General features: G+C 38.5%; 2 protein-coding genes across 6 annotated transcripts in view; one reads left to right on the plus strand and one right to left on the minus strand.

Annotated features, from left to right (window-relative positions):
• Nf1 (neurofibromin 1) overlaps positions 1-21,603 on the minus strand; it is a 268,446-nt gene that overhangs the window by 82,433 nt on the left and 164,410 nt on the right. The gene's annotated exons all lie outside the window — the stretch shown is intronic.
• On the plus strand, positions 9,877-12,692 carry Omg (oligodendrocyte myelin glycoprotein). The gene is made up of 2 exons (XM_041664521.1): positions 9,877-10,088; positions 11,005-12,692. Exons 1-2 carry the CDS (start codon positions 10,086-10,088, stop codon positions 12,331-12,333), a joined length of 1,332 nt encoding a protein of 443 aa, XP_041520455.1. The 5' UTR covers positions 9,877-10,085; the 3' UTR covers positions 12,334-12,692.

The raw sequence follows: 21,603 nt of genomic DNA on the forward strand, positions 1-21,603 counted from the left end.
TGGGTATGTTTCTTGCTACATATTTAATACCTATTTATAAGTTTATGTTATTTCATTTTTGTATTTTGAGACATGGTTTCTCTGTGTAACAGGCTGTCCTAGAACTCATTCTGTAGACCAGGCTGGCCTTGAACTCAGAGAGACCCACCTGACTCTGCCTCCTGAGTGCTGGAATTAAAGGTGTGCATCACCATTGCCCAGCTATACTTACTTTAAAATCACATTTTAATCTAGAAATGGTAAAAAAAAAAGAAGAAAATAAAAAGAAAAACCCATACATGTGTGCATGTGTACCAATGTGAAATGTTAAAAGAAAAATCTCTGTGTATGTGTGTGTGCTACCTGCCTGTGTGAGGGTGTTTGTGGAGGCCATAAGAGGGTTTCAGACACACTGTAACTGCAGTCACAGGTGATTATGAGCTGTTATCTAATATGGTTGCTGGGAACTGAACTTGGGTCCTCTAATATAGCAGTAGGCTCTCCAGACTGTTGAACCATCTCTATAGCTCCAACCACCCTTTTTAAATGTAGAAGTTCAACTTTAAACCATTACCTGACAATTGATGAGTATGAGACACTAGATAGGTGCAGGCACAAACTCAGTCAAAGTAGAGAGGTGAGTGGGTAGTGGCCTACTTTTGTGCAGACACCAGTGAAGTCTGACAAGCACATCCTTTTCCTTCTCATTCTGACCTTAAGTCCAAGGGAAGAGAGCACAGATTCTGTGACATTTCAAAATATAATATAGTATTCATTTGTAACATTAGTGTTCAAATACTAAAAACCCATCTGGTATAAAAACAAGCACCCTCTTGGGCAGTGGAGTTTTATTTATTATAATTATCATAATAATAATTATTATTGTTTCTTCTTTCTGAGATAGGGTTCCTCTAAGAAGCCCTGGCCTTCCTGGAACTCTCTATACGAACTAGGGTTTTCTAAAACTCACAGAGATCCCCCTGCCTTTGCCTCCCGAGCGCTGAGATTAAATCTGAGGCTGTCTCACTGACCTAAATGTTAGTTTACACACAATGCTTATCTTATTTCTTGAAAGCCACCTCTTACTGACAGCCTGTACTGCAAAAACACCTGTCAAGTTACTTATTTCAAGCACTGTGGCTTTTCATCCTTTAACACTGGGTCTCTTCTGTCATCCACATCAAAATTTCTTTCATGTCTTCAAACAGCATTTTAAGGCTAATTTACACAGCAACATACAGGAATTTTGCGAATTTCTTGTTCTTTAAGTATTTGATTAGAGTAGTGAGGTCTTGCAGTTCGTGTCTAAAATGCCACAAATCACCAAAACCCCTCCAAAAGGCTCTTTCCGAAGTTTTGTTCCTTTCAACACTTTCCTTATTGACCTCTTGAAAACAGATATTAGGAATACCTCTTAGATAAAGCAAGAGTTAATGGAGGAGCTGGAGAAATGGCTCAGCGGTTCAGAGAGCTTGCAGCTCTTCTAGAGACTCAGGTCCAGTTCCCAGCACCAACATGATAGTCCACAACTGTTCATGACTCCAGTTCTATGTGTGTACTTTGCCCGAATGCATGTCTGTTTACCACTCGTGTCTCCCTGGTGCCCGTGGAGACAGAAGAGAGCACTGGATCCCTGGAACTGGAGCTATAAATGTAATGAGCCACCACGTGGGGGCGGGAAACTGACCTGGGCTCTGTGAGAACAAGAGCTCTTCACTATTCACTCATCTCTCCAGCCGCAAAGAAAGAAAATCTTTTTTTTTCTGTCTTCCTATTTACTTTTTTTTATTTTTAAACTTTTTTATTCATTTTACACACGACCACAGTTTCCTCTCCCTTCCCTCCTTCCCACCTCCTCCCCATCCCACCCTACCATCCACTCCTCTGAAAAATGTAAGGCCTTATGTCCCTCAACTGAACAAACAGATAAAGAAAATGTGGCACATCTCCACAATGGAGTATCACTCAGTTGTTACATCATGAAATTTACAGGCAGATAGATGGAATTAGGAAGAAAAAACATCCTGAGTGAGATAACCCAGGCCCAGAACGACAAACAGTATGTACTCACTCATAAGTGGATATTAGATGTAAAGCAAAGGATAACTGGACTAAAATCCGCAGTCCTAGATTAGCTAGGTAACAAGGAGGACCCTAAGAGGGACACAGAGATCGCCCTAGGAAGAGGAAATAGTTAAGATTTCCTGGGTAAATTAATGGGGGGTAGAGGAAGGGAATGGAGGTGGAGGGAGGAAAACATGAGAGAAGAGGATGGTCAAGTTGGGGGAGGGAGGATGGAGAAGGAGAGCAATGAATGAGATATCTTGATAGAGGGAGCCAAATAAATAAATTTTATACAAATTAGGAGCTATTCTTAGCTTTTCTCCTGTTCTCTCTATAGCAGATACTAGAGGTAACTGAAATTACTATTTTATTTAAAGAAATTCTCTGCGGGGAGGGCCGTGAGGAAAATTCACATTTACTGCATGCAAATCCTCCCTGCTAAAGTCTGGAGAAGCCCAGCAGCCCAGCAGTGACAATCCTTGCTTACTCAGTAGGGAGACATGGAAACTAATAAAACAAATGCAAGAGAGAAGAAAATGTTGGGGTGGGGAGTAAAAAGATCAACTTCAGAGAAATGATTACCAAGTTAAGATGCTAAAGAGAAAAAAGAACAAAGTATGGGACAGCGAGATAGCTCATTGAGTAAAAGTGCTTGCTGCCACGCCTGACAATGTGTGCCAAATATCTTAAGCACATGTGGTACACACACACGCATACAATAAAGAACTTAAAAATAACAAGGCAATGGGAATAATAGGTCAACGGAACTTCATATTATATACAAGTGGTGCTCTCATCAGATCTTCAGTATCAAGCCGGGTGGTGGTGGCGCACGCCTTTAATCCCAGCACTTGGGAGGCAGAGGCAGGAGGATCTCTGTGAGTTCGAGACCAGCCTGGTCTACAAGAGCTAGTTCCAGGACAGTCTCCAAAACCACAGAGAAACCCTATCTCGAAAAAAACAAAACAAAACAAAACAAAACAGATCTTCAGTATCAGCCTGGAAGACCATTTAGTAATACCCTACCACCCCGGTTTTCTTAGCTACTGAGAAAAACAGGACCAGAGAAAGCAAATGACTCAGTCAGAAATCAGACTTAATTCTGCTCAAAAAGTAGAGTAGCAAAATACTTGAGAATTTATAATTGAAATGCTATGTATGAACAGACCAATGAATACAACAGAATGTTCAGAAATAAACTCAAACACCAACTCAGTAAGAGTAAGTGCTAGGACAACTCAATAGATATTTGAAAAAAGAAAATTGGATTCACATTTTACACAACATTAGAATAAACACAAAGTGGACAGAAGATCTAAAAAGAAAGCATGAAGTCAATACGATACAAAAAAATGCTGCTAAATTCCTTTATGAACTCAACGTGGGAAAACATCTTCCAAGTTGGGACTCAAAATCTAGAAGCAACAAAAGGAAAAGAAAAACTCAATTATATGAAAAATTTTAAAAATCAAAACCAAAATATAATTCAGCATTAAAAAAAAATCAAAAGACAGGCAGTAGTAAAGCACACCTTTAATCCCAGCACTTGGGAGGCAGAGGCAGGCGGATCTCAGTGGGTTTGAGGTCAGCATGGTCTATAAAACGAGTTCTAGGACAGCCAGGACTGTTAAACAGAGAAACCCTGTCTGAAAAATACTAAAAACCAAACATGGAGGTGGTGGGGGAGAGAGAGGGAGGGAAGGAGGGAGAGAGGGAGGAGGGAGAGAGGGAGGAAAGAAGAGAGATATTAAGAAGGTGGCTGGTAAACAAAGCAAACTACTTAAATGTTTATATAATTCAGTTTGGCAGTTCTATGCTTTAAAAATGGTTTATTCCAGCTGGGGACATCCCCGTGGACACCTGGGATCCCCTCTAGAGCCAAGTCTCTTGCCAACCCTAAAATGGCTCCCTTAATGTAGATATCTTTTTCCCTGCTCCTATATCCGCCCTTCCTCCATCTCCACCCTCCCACTCCCCCAAGCTCTCTCCAGTCTTTCCTTTCTCCCTTCTCTCTCTCCCCCTCTCCCCTTCCCCCATGCCCACCCTCACCCCCATGCTCCCAACTTTTGCCTGGCCATCTTGTTTGCTTCCAATTTCCAGGAGGATCTATATATGTTTTTCTTTTGGGTTCACCTTGTTACTTGGCTTCTCTAGGCTTGCAAACTATAGGCATAATGTCCTTTGTTTATGGCTAGAGTTCACTAATGAGTGAGTACATACTTGGGCAGCAGAGCAGAGGGTGCCTGAACCAGCCTTGCCCCAGTATCACACTGATGATTATCTCGAATATCACCATAGAATCTTCATCTGGTGACAGATGGAGATAGAGACAAGAGACCCTCATCAGAGCAACGGACTGAGCTCCCAAGGTCCAGTTGAAGAGCAGAAGGAGGGAGAAGATGAGCAAGGAAGTCTGGACCTTGAGAGGTTGGTCCACCCACTGAGACAGTGTGCCTGTTCTAATGAGAGCTCACCAAATCCAGGCGGACTGGGACTGAATGAGCATGCAACCAAACCAGACTCTCAGAATGTGGCTGACAATGGGGGCTGACTGAGAAGCCATTGATAAAGGCACTGGGACTTGTTTCTACTGCAGGTACTGGCTTTTTGGGATCCTAGTCTATTTGGATGCAAAGCTTCCTAGGCCTGGATGTAGGGGGGAGGGCCTTGGACTTCCCACAGGGCAGGGTTCCCTGCTCTCTCTTAAGGAGGGAGGGGGAGGGAGAATGGTGAGTGGGAGAGCAAGAGAGGAATGGGAGGAGGGGAGGAAGTGGAAATTTTTGAATGGAAAAAAATATGTAAATTTGAAAAATGGTTTTTTCCATATTCTTATTTGTTGTCAGCAGGAAATTCAGTCAGAAGTTAACTGTATTATAGACTATGCAATCCTAATCAAAAAATTTAAAATTATCTGGAGTGCTCAAAAATTTTGGAGAGCTCAGATCTTTACCCAAAGGAAGCTCAATAGGCATGTATGTATGCATCTGTATGTGTATCAATAGGCATGTATGTATGCATCTGTATGCGTATCAATAGGCATGTATGTATGCATCTGTATGTGTATCAATAGGCATATATGTATGCATCTGTATGTGTATCAATAGGCATGTATGTATGCATCTGTATGTGTATCAATAGGCATGTATGTATGCATATGTATGTGTATCAATAGGCATGTATGTATGCATCTGTATGTGTATCAATAGGCATATATGTATGCATCTGTAAGTATATCTTTAAAATTCCAAGCTTGGAAATACGTCTGGTCTCAAGCATTTTAAGAAAAGGATGCTGAAGGATGCAGACATGCAATGGTATATTATTTGTGTTTTAATAAATAAAGCTTGCCTGAAAATTAGAGGGCAAAGCAGCCACACTAGTCAGCTATACAGGTCAGGGAGTGATGACACATACCTTTAATCCCAGGATTTGGAAGACAGAGGCAGAAGAACCTCTGTAAATTCAAGACTACCCTGAGCTACACAAAATCAACCCAGAAACAGATTGAGGTGGTGGCGGCTCACACATTTAATCCCAGTGTTTGGGAGTCACATACCTTTAATCCCAGCAGTAGGGAGGCAGACACAGGATTTTGCCCTTTCAGTGTGAAGATTTGGTAGAGGTAAAAAAAAAAAAAAAAAAAAAAAAGTCTCTCTAGTGGCTGGCTGTTGTTTCTCTGATCTTCAATTTGAACTCCAATATCTGTCTCTGGGTTTTTATTATTTGTGCTACAGAGAGATGGCTCTCATTTGTTGTGACATTTGTTGTAAACCAGGACAATGGTGGCACATGTCTCTAATCCCAGACCTTGGGAAACAGAGGTAATCTATGAGAGTTTGAGAACAGAGCAAATTCCAGGACAGCCAAGAATACACAAAGAAATCCTGTCTTGAGAAATGAAAAAAAAAAAAAAAACCCAACCAAACCAAAAAAAAAAAAAACCAACCAACCAAACATTTGTATTTGTTGCTTTTCCAGGGTTTGACTCCCAGCAACCATATGTCATCGCACAACCTTTTTGTAACTACAGTCTCAGGGACCTATGCCCTCTTCTGATCTTAGTCAGCAGCAGGCATACACATGTGATGCACAGACACACATACAGGTAAAACATTCATAAACATAAAAAAATAAATTTTAAAAAAGAAATGGGATGCAGAATCTGCATCAATGACAGTACTTAGGCTCACAATTATGGGGAACATTCCAGGTTACCAATTCAAGAATAAAGGAAAATTGGAGCTGTTGACTAAAATGAAATGGCTACTACCTGGCAGGTGGTTTGCTGTATTTCTCACAATGCTGTCACAATATAGCCTCAGACACAAAAGATATGTTAACTAATTCTTAATCTAGACCAGATATAATCTGTGGTGAATTTATCTAAAGTGTAATTAAAGCTTCTGCATAGCATATAAGGTAAGTTTTAACAAATACTTGTTTTTTTTTTTTTTTTTTTTTTTTTTTTTTTGGTTTTTCGAGACAGGGTTTCTCTGTAGCTTTGGAGCCTGTCCTGGAACTCCCTTGGTAGACCAGGCTGGCCTCGAACTCAGAGATCCGCCTGCTTCTGCCTCCCAAGTGCTGGGATTACAGGAGTGCGCCACCACCGTCCGGCTTGTTTTTTTTTTTTTTAATTAATCCTCTTGCCAGGTAATGTGGTACACACCTTTAATCCCAGCACTTGGGAGGCAGAAGCAGGTGGATCTCTGTCTCAGGTCAGTCTGGTCTACAGGACCAGATTAGGACAGTCAGAGCTACATAATAGAGAGACCCTGTCTCAAAAATCAAACAGACAGCGGCTGGAGAAATGGCTCAGTGGTTAAGAGCACTGACTGCTCTTCCAGAGGTCCTGAGTTCAATTCCCAGCAACCACACGGTGGCTCACAGCCATCTATAATGAGACCCGGCGCCCCCTTCTGGCCTGCGGGCACACATGAAAGGAATGCTGTACACATAGTAAATAAATAAATCTTAAAAAAAAATCAAACAAACAAATAAAAAAGAGTAACATACTATCTATCTAATTTTCTGAGAATCTTTAACAGTGTAAAAGATTGCTGTATTTAGCACTCAAGAGGCAGAGGCAGGTGGATCTCTGTAAGTTTGAGGTCAGCCTGGTCTACAAGAGCTAGTTCCAGAACAGGCTCCAAAGCTACAGAGAAACCCTGTCTGGGGGGTTTGACAAATTGAGTTCCGGGCCAGCCAGGGATATACAGGGAGATCAACCTATTTTGTTTTGTTTTCGGCTTGTTTGTTGGTTTGTTTTTAAAGTCTAGCATCCTCATTTTAAATGTAGCTTATCTTGGACTTGATCACACATGGTGTGTGTGTGAAGGGAACTGCTGTATTTAACATTGAAACGACAACCCCTTTTTCTTTCTGAGAAGCTACAGTCATCTTTAATACTAAATTCTAAATGAAAAACAGCACCGCAGAATCCAATCCTAATGTGCTTGAACATATGGACTACTGTTGGCAGTGCTGAGGGGAGAGGTTATAACACCCTTGGAGGACAGGGTTTGCTGCTGGTTTTAAGACTAAGCTTAAATTAATTTTGAACCCATTAACTAATTAGTGACATAGTATGTTCTTTCAAATAAAAGTACTGGTGTAATACAAATAGGTCATTCCATGTCTGTAATGGCATAATGGATCTTCCTAAGAGAGATTCAGGGTCTGGCAAATTGATCCTAGTCTTATCCCTTGAAGTGTAGTGGTCGGTACATGAGCCGAAATGGAATGCTAATTGTCAAAAGCAAACCATTCTCACCTCCAAAACATACTGCCGAATGCAGTATTTCAAATATTATTTTTAAGGCTCATCACTGATAAGCAGATTCTGAAATTCATACAAATAATCTCAAGTTCAAATGAAGACTGAAAGTAAAATGGCAATGAAATACCAAATCAATACCAATCTCTAATGATGCAGGTCTCTGGAGTGTAGTTCCTTTTCGAGGAACACTGGTTTTATCTAAAAGATGACTCCTATAAGATAGGTCCAAGAAGAAAAGCTGTAGATTTATTTCAATACAATAAGTTCCTTTTTCGATACAAATAAAATGACAGTTCACAAAATTTAGGGAGGGAACACAAACTAATTAGTGCCTACACATTTTCTCAACATGTAATATGCTAATAATTGCTGGTTTTTGTTTTTTTTAATATTTATTTATTTATTTATTTATTTATTTATTTATTTATTTATTTATTATGTATACAATTTCTACATGTATGCCTGCAGGCCAGAAGCGGGCACAAGATCTCATTTCAGATGGTTGTGAGGCACCATGTGGTTGCTGGGAATTGAACTCAGGACCTTTGGAAGAGCAGGCAATGCTCTTAACCACTGAGCCATCTCTCCAGCCCCCTAATTGCTGGTTTTAAAATGGTGACAATTTGAAAATAAATATCACATTTTTTCTTGTTTTCTTTCATAAAGTAAAATAGTCATTTTTGTAAATTAGATTTGAGTTTTAATTGATCATTTATATAACCAGTCTACCTAAAATACCACAAATCTAATTATATTTTATAAAAATTCGACTATGGTTTTATCTTTTATAAATATTGTTGGGTATATTTTTAAACCTACTAACTTTCTGGGAAAAATAAAATATAAATATAAAGCACCAAGGAAATAATTAAAAAGTATTAGTTTTATTTTATATTTTGAGACAGGGTCTCATCTACTCTAGGCTGGTCTTGAATTCCTATCTGCCTGCCTCTACCTCCTGAGTGCTGATATTACAGGTCTGTGCTGCCTTTCCAGCTTTGATACTGTTAGTCAAAAATAAATCAAATTAATGGTCTTTTATACAGTCCCAACAATACCTCTCTAGAAAGTAATACTCTATCCATAAAATCCAGAGTAAGTATCATGGGAAAACAACAAATAAACCTCCATCCTATTCAAATATATAAATATGAACAATTATTAAACCATTTGGATTGAAAACTAAAAGTCAAGTATTGGGGAGGGAAAAAAATCTAGTATCTGCCAGGTAAGGTGGTGCACATCTTTAATTCTAGTACTCAGAGGCAGAGTCAGACAGATTTCTGTGAGTTCCAGGCCACCCTGGTCTACAAATTGAGTTCCAGGCCAGCCAGGGATATACAGGGAGATCACCCTATTTTGTTTTGTTTTCTGTTTGTTTGTTGGTTTGTTTTTAAAGTCTAGCATCCTCATTTTAAATGTAGCTTATCTTGCTTGGACTTGATCACCGGCACTAAGGAAATGGTGGGAGAGCATGAAATGTGGGGACAATGTAACTGACCTGTGGGTAGCATTAGTCAAATGATCTTTTGAATAAGGAATTTAAAAACAAAATAATCATATTGAAGAATTCCTGTACTTCCTAAAAGGTAAGATGAGACATGTACGTGGCTGATAAATTTGAAAAGCTAATTAAATATAATAATAACAATGATGGAGGAAGACATAAAAATCAAGATTTTATCATGACATATAAAATGGTAACATGACAACTGAACAATTTTTGAAAAGAACATAAAAATGCATAGATTAAAATTAGTTCAATTAGTATCCTAGAAATCAATTCACAACAAAAGGTTAAGTCCATTTTCAGTATTTCCACACATAAAAAGAATGTAGAGGCTTTAACAAGAATTACAGCAAGGAAATGTTAAATGTGCAACACAAGCTCAGAGAAATATACAGAAAGAAGTAAATGCTGTATTTAAAATTGAAACGACAACCCCTTTTTCATTAAGTATTCCATCCAGTAGGAAATCAGAGCTATGTAAGAGATTCTCAGATCTGTAAATTAAAAAAAAAAATGTTCATTTCGTTGCGTATGCACCTCTTGCAATAAATTTGAGTCAGCACCAATGACAGCTCTGCAGTCCTCCTATGTGGTACTGATCAGGTGGTTGCAGAGCTTCAGCTCACAGCAACACAATGCAGCTGAGCAGACAAGCACAGCCCACAGACAGAAACCCTTCCGACTCTCCAGAACAAGACGACCTTTAAGCCTCAAGTTTCCCGGAGAAAATGAGATGCTGATGTTGAAGACGACATTATGGTAAGCAGCTACTTAAATTGGTAAAAGACCGACTTTGGATTTTTCCTTGCCTTTTCGTTTTTGTTTTTTCTTTAAGCCAATGTTAGGACTGAATATATTCAATAACAAGTGCATGCACCAAAATCTGCTGCAGTAATAGTTGAGGTTTTCTTTTTAATGTCACTCACTTTGTAAATATATATATAGCTTTTCCTTTAGAATTGGTACTGAAATATACTGGAAAAAACATCACTTTACAAAATGTGAGGTTTAAAGGTATGCTCTCAGTCTTGATTTTTCCGAGTTCATTAAAACATTTTACCAGGATGCAGTTATCTATAAAAAGATGAAATTTCAAAATATTGTTTTAATATAACTGCTTTAACATCTCGAACTACACACATCTTGTGTCTTACAATACTGCAGAGATTTAAGAAAAACAGACACGACAGCCATTTTTTCTGAATAAGAAAACATATTATCAAAAATAGTAACAGCCTAAGACTATAAAGCTCCTCATTTGTAGACAATGCCATTCTGTCCCTATTAAGGCTTTGAGAAGATAAATCAGAACAAACACGGTAAAGGGTAAAAATAAGAAAGAAAACGCAGGAGAGCCTCTCTCTCTCTCTCTCTCTCGCTCTCTCTCTCTCTCTCTGCCTCTGTCTCTTTTTTCTCTCTGCCTCTGTCTCTTTTTTCTCTCTGTCTCTCTCTCCCTCAATCCCCCAACCCCCAACTACCACATAGCCCCAGTTGAAGGATTAGGCATTTGGACTATAAATGAAGGGCAGCTTTGTTAGTTTAATCACTGGAACAATTATAAAAGGACTCAACAACAAGGAGGTTTATTGAAAATTTTGCCGAATGCTAACTGACCCATGCAGATGCTGAAAGTGTATTTGCATATTAAAAGAAGGATGTATCTGTTTGTTTTCAGGCTTTGATGGAATATCAGATACTGAAAATGTCTTCCTGCCTGTTTGTCCTTCTGTTTCTTACGCCTGGCATTTTATGCATTTGTCCTCTCCAATGTATATGCACAGAGAGGCACAGGCATGTGGACTGTTCGGGCAGAAACTTGACTACATTACCATCTGGACTCCAAGAGAACATTATACATTTAAATTTGTCTTATAATCACTTTACTGATCTACATAACCAGTTAACCAAATATACCAATCTGAGGACCCTGGATATTTCAAACAACAGGCTTGAAAGTCTGCCTGCTCAGTTACCTCGGTCTCTCTGGAACATGTCTGCTGCTAACAACAATATTAAACTTCTTGACAAATCTGATACTGCTTATCAGTGGAACCTTAAATATCTGGATGTTTCTAAGAATATGTTGGAAAAAGTTGTTCTCATTAAAAATACCTTGAGAAGTCTTGAGGTTCTAAACCTCAGCAGTAACAAACTTTGGACAGTTCCAACCAACATGCCCTCCAAACTACTTATTGTGGACCTGTCTAATAACTCACTAACACAAATTCTCCCAGGGACATTAACGACCCTGACAAATCTCACCCATCTTTACCTGCACAACAATAAGTTCACATTCATTCCAGATCAGTCTTTTGACCAACTTGTGCAGCTGCAAGAGATAACGCTTCATAATAACAGGTGGTCATGTGATCATAAACAAAACATCACTTACTTACTGAAGTGGGTGATGGAAACAAAAGCCCATGTGATAGGGACTCCTTGTTCTGACCAAGTGTCTTCTCTGAAGGAACAGAGCATATCCCCCACAGCTCCTGGATTTACCTCAAGCCTATTTACTATCAGTGGGATGCACACAGTGGACTCCATTAACTCTCTGAGTGTGGTAACTCAACCCAAAGTGACCAAAACACCCAAACAATACCGAGGAAAGGAAACAACATTTGGTGCCACACTAAGCAGAGGTACCACTTTTACTAGCACTGGTAAGGCTTTGGTGCCCTATCCAGAAGACACATCCACAGAAATGACCGATTCACATGAGGCAGCAGCTGCAACTCTAACTATTCACCTCCAAGATGGAGTGATTTCAAATACGAGCCTCCCTAGTGCAGCAAAATCATCCCCAACACCCATGACCCTAAGTATCACCAGTGGCATGCCAAATAACTTCTCTGAAATGCCTCAACAAAGCACAACCCTCAACCTCCGGAGGGAAGAAACCACTGCAAATGTAAAGACTCAACTACCTTCTGTGGCTAGTGCTTGGAAAGTAAATGCTTCACTTCTCTTTATCCTCAACGCTGTGGTCATGCTGGTTACTTAAGGGTCTGCAGTTTCTGAAACTAAGGAAAGCCTTCCTCCCTGATGTATAGCTGGGAAAATATGCCCCTATCTAACCAGTGACTCAAGCTATATTATGTATTCAAGAAAGCCAGTCTTGTATTTCTGAATTTGATGTAAATGAAGTAACTTGTCTTAATTAAAAGAAGTGCACAATGTCTTGGTACTTGCTGCTATTTTACTGTCTTAAGTAAAACTAATGACTTTTTTTTTAATGAAATGTTTCCTTTTTAAGGCTTCAACTTATTGCACAAATGCTGAAAGCATCTAAACTTTAATATGTATTTTATGTATGTTTACATTGTTAATGTCTGGGAAAAAAATAAAAGGTCTATGCTCTAACTGTGTTGCTTGACTTTCTAGACATTATAATAATCTACTTAGTAGAATCAAGATGAACTAACAATTTCTGCTTTAGAGAATCCTGATAGGGCTTTAAGGTGGATGAAATGTGGGGCACTCAGGGATTTTAGTACTTCAGTAGAACCAAGGCTGCCACTCTGTAAATGGTTACACACATCATTATTTTCCACAAGCTAGAGTGGTTTTAAATCTAAACGATGTTCTGCTTCGGAGGAACTCTTGGCTACTTGACAGTTGTATAATGGACAAATGTTCTTCAAAAGGCTAGGAGACATTTGGCTTTGCATTTTAACAAGGAAAATTTAACTTTGTTTTTTATGTAAGAAAAGAATTAAAAACAAAAGAATAAAAAGTTTTAGTTTAAGTATTTGTTAGTTTTCATGGATATTTAATAGATCATTCATTAATTCAAAATTAAATGTTTACAGTTAAATTTTACGACTATAGGAGAAATTTATCTTTTATAAATATTTAATAGATATATCTTTTATAAAATCAGAAATTATAACAATCTGATCTAACAAATTTAAAGTAAGATTAGTTTGTGGCTCAAACCATGGAGTCTAACAACAGCTTGGGTCATTCTGAGGGAGCCTGTGGGATGGAGGGAAGGAAGAAAGGAAGGAATGGGATTCCTTAGGTGCCACAAAGGAATTATTAGGTAATTATCTAATGAAGTGGACTAACAAGGTTGGGCAGGGGACAAATTTGATACTCCACATCAACTGCACTGGACTCCAACTAGAATAAAATAGTGAGAATTTTCGATAAAATATGTAAGTACTTAATGAATTAGTAACAACATAAGAAATAGCTGGGGCTAAAGAGATGGCTCAGAGGTTAAGAGCACTGACTGCTCTTCCAGGGGTCCTGAGTTCAATTCCCAGCAACCACATGGTGGCTCACAACCATCTACAATAAGATCTGGTGTTCTCTTCTGGCATGCTGGAAGAACACTATATATGTAATAAATAAATAAATAGAAATAGCTGGAAATTAACAGAAAAAGCCTCAGTACAGGCTAAATTAAAATGTAAAATAACACACCCAAAGCATTTCTAAATTTGGGGAAAGTACAAAAGTAACTTGTTATGCTTTTTCCTAAAAAAAAAAAATAATAATAAATTAAAAAAAATCCAAATAGTCTTCTTTTCTGGATTAAGACCACAGCCGCCTCCTGCCCTGCCCTGCCCTGCCCTGTCCTGCGTGTATGTGTGGGCTGTCTGCATGTGAGAGTGGATGATTCAGCTGTCTTCCTCTTCCTCCATTGCTTTTTTTTTTTGATTTTTGAAACAGGGTTTCTCCGTAGCTTTTTGGTTCCTGTCCTGGAACTAGCTCTTGTAGACCAGGCTGGCCTCGAACTCATAGAGATCCGCCTGCCTCTGTCTCCCGAGTGCTGGGATTAAAGGCATGGGCCACCACCGCCCGGCGCTCCATTGCTTTTTGCTTTTCTGGCTTGAGATGTGGTTTTCTCACTGAACAAAAGCTTCCCAGCCAGGCGGTGGTGGCGCATGCCTTTAATCCCAGCACTCAGGAGGCAGAGGCAGGTGGATCTTTGTGAGTTCGAGGCCAGCCTGGGCTACAAAAGCTAGTTCCAGGGCAGGCTCCAAAGCTACAGAGAAACCCTGCCTCGGAAAAACAAACAAAAACAAAACAAAACAACAACAACAAAAAGCTTGCCATTTTGGCTAGGCTGGGTGGCAAGTTAGCTAACAGTGAATTGTCTGTTCCCACCCCAACCGCAATGCTAGAGGTTACAGGCACATGCAGCCATGTCTGATGGGTCCTGGTGACTCCCAACCCCAGTCCTCGTGCTTCACTGAAGAGCACAGATCCTTACCCAATGAGCCAACTCCTCAGCCACAGAAGAACAACTCCATTCAGAAAGGAAAGTAACAGTATTGAACACTTCTTCAAGCCCTTTTTCATTGTAGTGTTGAGACGGGGTCTCACTATGTAGCACTGGCCAACTTGGAACTCCTTATGTAGACCAGGCTGGCCTCCAATTCCCAGATATGTACCTGCCTCTGCCTCCAAGTGCTGAGATGAAAGGCAAGCACCATTATGCCTGTCCTAAAACTTTTTTTTCTTTTTTTAAAAGAAGGATTAAGTTTATGGAAAATTACAGGTATAGTTCAATAAAAATCTTTATATTGTCTCTACAGTGGCTTCTGAATATTTTTCTGCCTCTATAAACTTGTCTCACTATATTAAGTAATCTCACCATGAAGAAAAGCCCCTAAAATGATTTTAAACTGCATTATGTCTTCAAATGGGCATGCTGTACATTTTCCCTTCCAAAACGATCTAGTATCTTCACTACCCCTGACAGATGCTGACTGCTTAGACACTGCCTACTCTACAATGCACATGGTTTGAGTTGTTGCTGCACCTGTTTGTTCGACAGACCACTGAGTTTCACAAGACCAGATTCTTTGGTGCTAACTTTTAAATTATGGATGATAAAAGTTTAACATCTTAGAGTTCCTATGGGGACAATAAGAAATACTAACTATGGATTATAACATTAGCAGCAACCACAGATAATACCATCCTGACTGACAGATATGTCTGCAAAGTGCAGAGGAGAAACTTGGTAAATTTACAAGTACAATATCTGTCAACTACAATATGTTTTAGGAAGAAGTATTACCTAGTCTTAAAGTAATTAGATAATACTTCCCCTCTAAGGAAATTATATTTGTATAATTATTAATCAAAGAGGCTTCAAAAAGGGCTAATTCCCCAATGCTATTGTATTATTATCCCCCAAATATTTTGGGATGTGTTCCTTGAGTATTTCTTCCTAGAGCTCAAGTGTATAAATATATATATATACTGTATACATCAGTATGTATGAAGACTTATTTTTTTTTTTGCTAAATGACTTGGCCAATTATAAAATTATTCAAGGGTTCTAGGAATATATAAATTAAGTATATTAAACACATTTTCAATTTAGGATATCATCAACTTACAAAGATTTTTACCGAGATGTAAGTCTGTCCCAAGTCCAAGAATATCTGTTCTATACACACACACACACACACACACACACACACACACACACACACACACCCCTCTGAGGCTTTGCTCTATTTTGTAAGTAACTCACTTCTGTCAGTAGTACAACCAACAAAACACTTTCTACTGTTCTAACTCATTCTCTTCATCTGTGAAATGGGTTAGCAAGAATAGCGTTGCTTTTTTTCTCTTGAGAATTAAATGACATAATTCACACAAAGCTTTCAGAGTCTTGATCATTCATGTGTTATTAAATGATGCCATGAGTCAACAACAAATTCCTTTAAAGGATACAAAAAAAAGTAGACACCTAAAATCATTCATTGTTTATACTTTAGAAATTATGTTTTAAAAAAAATTAAAAGCCCGGTGTGACGGCACCCGCCTTTAATACCAGCACCTGGAAGGTGGAAGCAGGCGGATCCCAGTCAGTCCGAGGCCAGCCTGGTCTATACAGTGAGTTCCAGAACAGACAGGGCTATGTAGAGACTCTGTCTCTAAACAAACAAACAGAACTAGTTAAGGAATGATATCCACAAATAGTAAACCATCAGGTCACTTATGTTGGCAAAAAACATTTTTGTTTGTTTGGTTTCCTTTTTAAGTGGAGAAAAAAATATTTATTTGGCGTTAGCTAGGCTGTACAGACACCCATTTGGTTAAAAACGACACAGGCCTGGAGTATCATGAAAGCCCCCTGAAAAGGATAAGCAACTGCAAATCTCAGACAACAAAGACAACAACAAAGAGTGAGTGATGTTCAATATAAGCCAACTTGTAAAACAATACTTGGGGGCTAGAGAATGATTCAATGGGTAAAGAGGCTTAGTGTGCAAGCCTAGAGACCTAAGTTTGATCCCTGGAATCCATATGCAAGGGTAGAAGGAGAGAATTAATTTCAAGCAGTTGTCCTGTGACCTCCACATATGTGTTGAGGCACACATGTACACACACAAGCACACATGTACGCATACACCAGATGCTGGAGAGATGGCCCAAAGGTTAAGAGCACTTGTTGCTCTTGCAGAGGGGCTAGGTTTAGATTTCAGAACCAACATAATGGTTCATAACCATTCATAACTATAGTTCCAGGGGGATCTGATACATTCTTCTAAACAATGTGGGCACCAGACACATGTGTGGTGCACATACATAACTGTAGGCAAAATAGTCATATACAAAAATCTAACAAATTTTCTTTAAAATAATAAAGTGGGAAAAAGGGAGAAGATAAAAATCAATATATTTAGAATTTAAAAATCCCGTCATTTGGGATACTGTAGAACAAAACATAAACAGATAACTAAGAAAATAAGAAACTAAATTCTTAAGTCTTAACAGAAGAAATAATTGCTTACTGAAAACATACCTTGTCAACATTTTGAGAAACAACTTTAACAACAAAATATGGACACAAATGACTTTTTTCACACGTTGGTCAAAATAATTAGAAAATTATAGGAACAAACTATAATGACAAAAAAAAAATCACATACACATAGAATTTGGAGGACCAAATAGGTGACTGTAGAAAACAATAACGTGGGGTTATAAGTTCAGGTATACCAATTTATTCATTCACTCAACCTCATTTAGCTGGTATCGTCAACATACCAAAGGCTACATACAAAAAACACATCTTGACTAGTTTACCATAAAGTTGCAGTCATTGACAGTATAATTTAAGAATTAAGCATTTTCTGACAAGCACTTCAGTGAGAATCTTTTTTAAATAGGACATAAAATACTTGGGTCACTTGGAAAAATAAACAGGTATAAAACTTACTTCCAAATCCAGAAGCAATGGTAGACATATCTTTGTACCAATCAAAGTAAGACAGGAGGATAGGAGTGTAACAGTTGAAAGGAAGGGCCTGGGGTCTATCTTATAGTGGGGCATGTGCTCAAGAGACCTTGGGCTTAAGTCTCATTACTAGTACATGTGTACACGGGCACATAACTCACCAACAGATGCACACGAAGACAGCCAAAATACAGAAATGATAAAGTACTATTACTGCACAGAGTACATAAGAAGGAATTCCACACATGACAAACTATTTCTGTACGTGTGTTCTGGCATGTGTGTCCCTAAAATATTCCTAACATTTATTTATTTATTTATTTATTTATTTATTTATTTAGAGAAAGGCAGATAGACAGACAGAGAGACAGAGAATCACAGAGTGTATATGTGTGGAGGTTAAAGGATTACTTTTTGAAGCCAGTTCTCTCCTTTCATCGTGTGGGTTTTGGTTATCAAGACTGGAGTGAGCACCTTTACCCACTGAGACATCTTGCTGGCCTATGTATATGCATTTTAAGATAGGATCTCATTTCGTAGCCCAGGCTGGTCTCAGACTCCCAATCTTCCTGCCTCAGTTTTCTAAGTGCTGGAAATTCAAGCATACACCACCATGCCCACCCAACAAAGCCTTTTTTTTTTTTAAAATATTTATTTATTATGTATACAATATTCTGTCTGTATGCCTGAAGGCCAGATGAGGGCGCCAGACGTCTTTACAGATGGTTGTGAGCCACCATGTGGTTGCTGGTAATTGAACTCAGGACCTTTGGAAGAGCAGGCAATGCTCTTAACCACTGAGCCATCTCTCCAGCCCCCCAACAAAGCCTTTTATTAGTTGTGCAATTTAGAAAATCAGCTCTATGCCTCATGGTAGAGTTATAAAAAGAAAATAAGGCTGGGGCTGGAGAGATGGCTCAGAGGTTAAGAGCATTGCCTGCACTTCCAAAGGTCCTGAGTTCAATTCCCAGCAACCACATGGTGGCTCACAACCACCTGTAATGAGGTCTGGCGCCCTCTTCTGACCTGCAGACATACGGACAGAATATTGCATATATAATAAATATATTTAAAAAATTGCACGCCTTTAATCCCAGCACTTGGGAGGCAGAGGCAGGCGGATCTTTGTGAGTTCGAGACCAGCCTGGTCTACAAGAGCTAGTTCCAGGACAGGCTCCAAAACCACAGAGAAACCCTGTCTCGAAAAACCAAAAAAAAAAATAAATAAATAAAAAATAAAAAATAAAAAAATAAAAAAATAAAAAAAAAAGAAAAGAAGGTGACACACAGTGCTTAAAATAGTGCCTAGTACACACCATTAATTAAACATTGTTAACTTTGGGATAAAAAAGAATGAGAGCTCAAAAGGATAAGGAAAGATTTAATGAACAGTGCAGGGAAATTGGAAGACACAGACTGGAGAGACGGATCAGTGGTTAAGAGCTCTTGTTGCTCTCACCAACAATCTGAGTTTGATTCCTAGCACCTAAAGGTAGCTCACAACCACCCATAATTGGAGTTATAAGGGATCTGACACCCTCTAAAGACCTCGTTGAGCACAGGCACACATGTAGTACACATACATAAATGCAGGCAAAAAACATTCATAGACACAAAATATAAAAATATAAGAAAACAGGTAGACACTTTACTTTAACATTAAATTCATGTGATACATGCCACAAAGTGAGCTAAAAAGAAATTGTCAATAAATTTGTCAATATAAACCTGAATTCCTTATTTTAGAACATCAAACCTGATGAAAATATTAAAATAGAATACTATAAAGGAGACTGTAACTATAAAAAAAAAATTTCAGTACTGGGTAAAGGACAAAAACAAAATGTTTACGGGCTGGAGAGATGGCTCGGAGTTTAAGAGTACTGGCTGCTCTTCCAGAGGTCCTGAGTTCAATTCCCAGCAACCACATGGTGGCTCACAACCATCTGTACTGAGATTTGGCACCCTGCTCTGGCGTGTGGGCATACATCGAGGCAGAATGTTGTACACACAATAGATAGATAGATAGATAGATAGATAGATAGACAGACAGATAGATATTTAAAAAAATGACCCACCTAGTTATTTAAAAAAAAAAACAGAATGTTTACAACACAGAAAACAAGATAATAAATATGAGAATATGGCCAGCCATATAAACAAGAAAGACAATAAAAATATGTGCTATCTTATAATTCTTAAAATAACAATTAAAAAAGCTTATGGAATAAAATCAGTACTAGGGAAGACAATACAATAGCCATATCACACAATGGCAAGATTCGTTTAGAAAGTAACTCAGCTATGAACCAAAACTCAGCATCCTCATACAGCCTCATGTCAACCAAGTAAAACAACATGTCTCTACATTCACATGCTCTCTTTGGCCACCAGGCTTTCAGGGATGCCATATGACCCTCTTCTTATTTTGGCAACCCTATTCATCCTTTGTATTTCAGTTTTGATGTTATTTCTTTCAAGTTTCTTTTATTAACTATCTTTATCTCAATTCCTACCTAATAAGAAGAACAGATCAAAGATGTGACCAATGCACTAATGATAGCCTACTTACGACAAGCCAAGTCTACTCTAGAATCTATGGTTCTTCTACTTAGGTCAAAGCAAAGTCCTGAGGGAGATAAAAGAAAAGTTAAGAATGAAGGAAGTCAAGTGTAGTAGAATAAACTTATATAGTATCTACCACTTAAAAGGATTACAAGTTCAAAGTCAGCCTGGGCAACTTATCAAGACCACTCATCTCAGGGGAGAAATAAAATCAGAATGACGGCCGGCTCTGGTTAGGGTACTACTTGCCATGCAAGAAATTAGTTCAAGGCACTGTAGAGTTACATGTGAACCAATTCTAGATAGGTGCTAATTATTATTAATTCTGAAAATTCCTGAACATTTTAGTAGAGTGACTTGCTCAAATGAAGTCAGCCAGGGAGTGAAACGTACTGTCACCTCAGTGTATTAATGTGTTAATTTGTTTCACACACTGAAAACTGTAGAGCAAAGTGAGGTCTTTAAGAAACTCAACTTTTAAGAAAAGCCATTTTGGTTCAACTGTCTTTCATTCATTAAAATGTGTTACAGAAGAACTAGATGGGAAATACTAGATTAAAAAAAATGCCGATTTTCTTCATCAGAATCCCTGGCTTGAGATTCTGAATTTGTTGAGGCTACTCACAAAGCACAGAAATCAACATGCACACATAACAAAAACAGCAAAATTGTTCAGCTGTGCATTGTAGTTTAATGAAAGAACAGGAGTAAATTTTGTCATTTAAAGCCTGCTATCCTGTTAACTGATAGTGATCTGTTTAAAGTAGTTTAAAGTATATAAATTCTACAGGGATGTTTTAAGAACTGGGTTAGGGTCTGGGGAGATGGTTCTTCATTCAGTAAAGTACTTTCGAAGCAAGCACGAAGACCTGAATTTGGATCCGGGGACATAAGAAACTAGGTGTGGCAGTATGCTGTACTACCAGCCCTAGGAAGGAGACAGGAGGATCCTGGGGGTTTGTCTGGTTAGTCAGTTCAGCCAAACCAGTAAGCTCCAGGGCCAGAGAAAAAACATGTTTCAAAAACAAGATGGAGAGTAATAAAAAACAACATCCAACATCAATTTCTGGTCAAGGCATGGTTTAAATAAAATGCATTAATCACTTTGGGGAAGCTACACAAGCCTTCAGTAATTTTATTCTGTTTTATATTTATGAATGTTTTGCCTGTATGTATTTTAGTTTACTATGTATGCCCGGTACTCAGTGAGCCAGAAGAAGGCATTAGATTCCTTGGAATGGGAGTTACAGACAATTGAGAGCTGCCATGTAGGTGCTGAGAATTGAACCTAGATCTCTTGTAAGAGTAGCCAGTGTTGGTAACTGCTGAGCCATCTGCACAGATCTAAACCTGTGGAAGAAATGTGAGGTCATTAATGAGCTCACAAAGACAAACGATTGAACCCATAACGGCACATAATCTTCTCTTCACAGTTATACTTCAAATAGCTGATTTGTTGTTTATCTCATAGAAAATATGATTTAATTTAAAACGTGT

Source organism: Microtus oregoni, unplaced genomic scaffold (assembly GCF_018167655.1).
Source record: "Microtus oregoni isolate MIOR12 unplaced genomic scaffold, Mior012 000015F_ref0000493, whole genome shotgun sequence".
Taxonomy (NCBI): Eukaryota; Metazoa; Chordata; class Mammalia; order Rodentia; family Cricetidae; genus Microtus; species Microtus oregoni.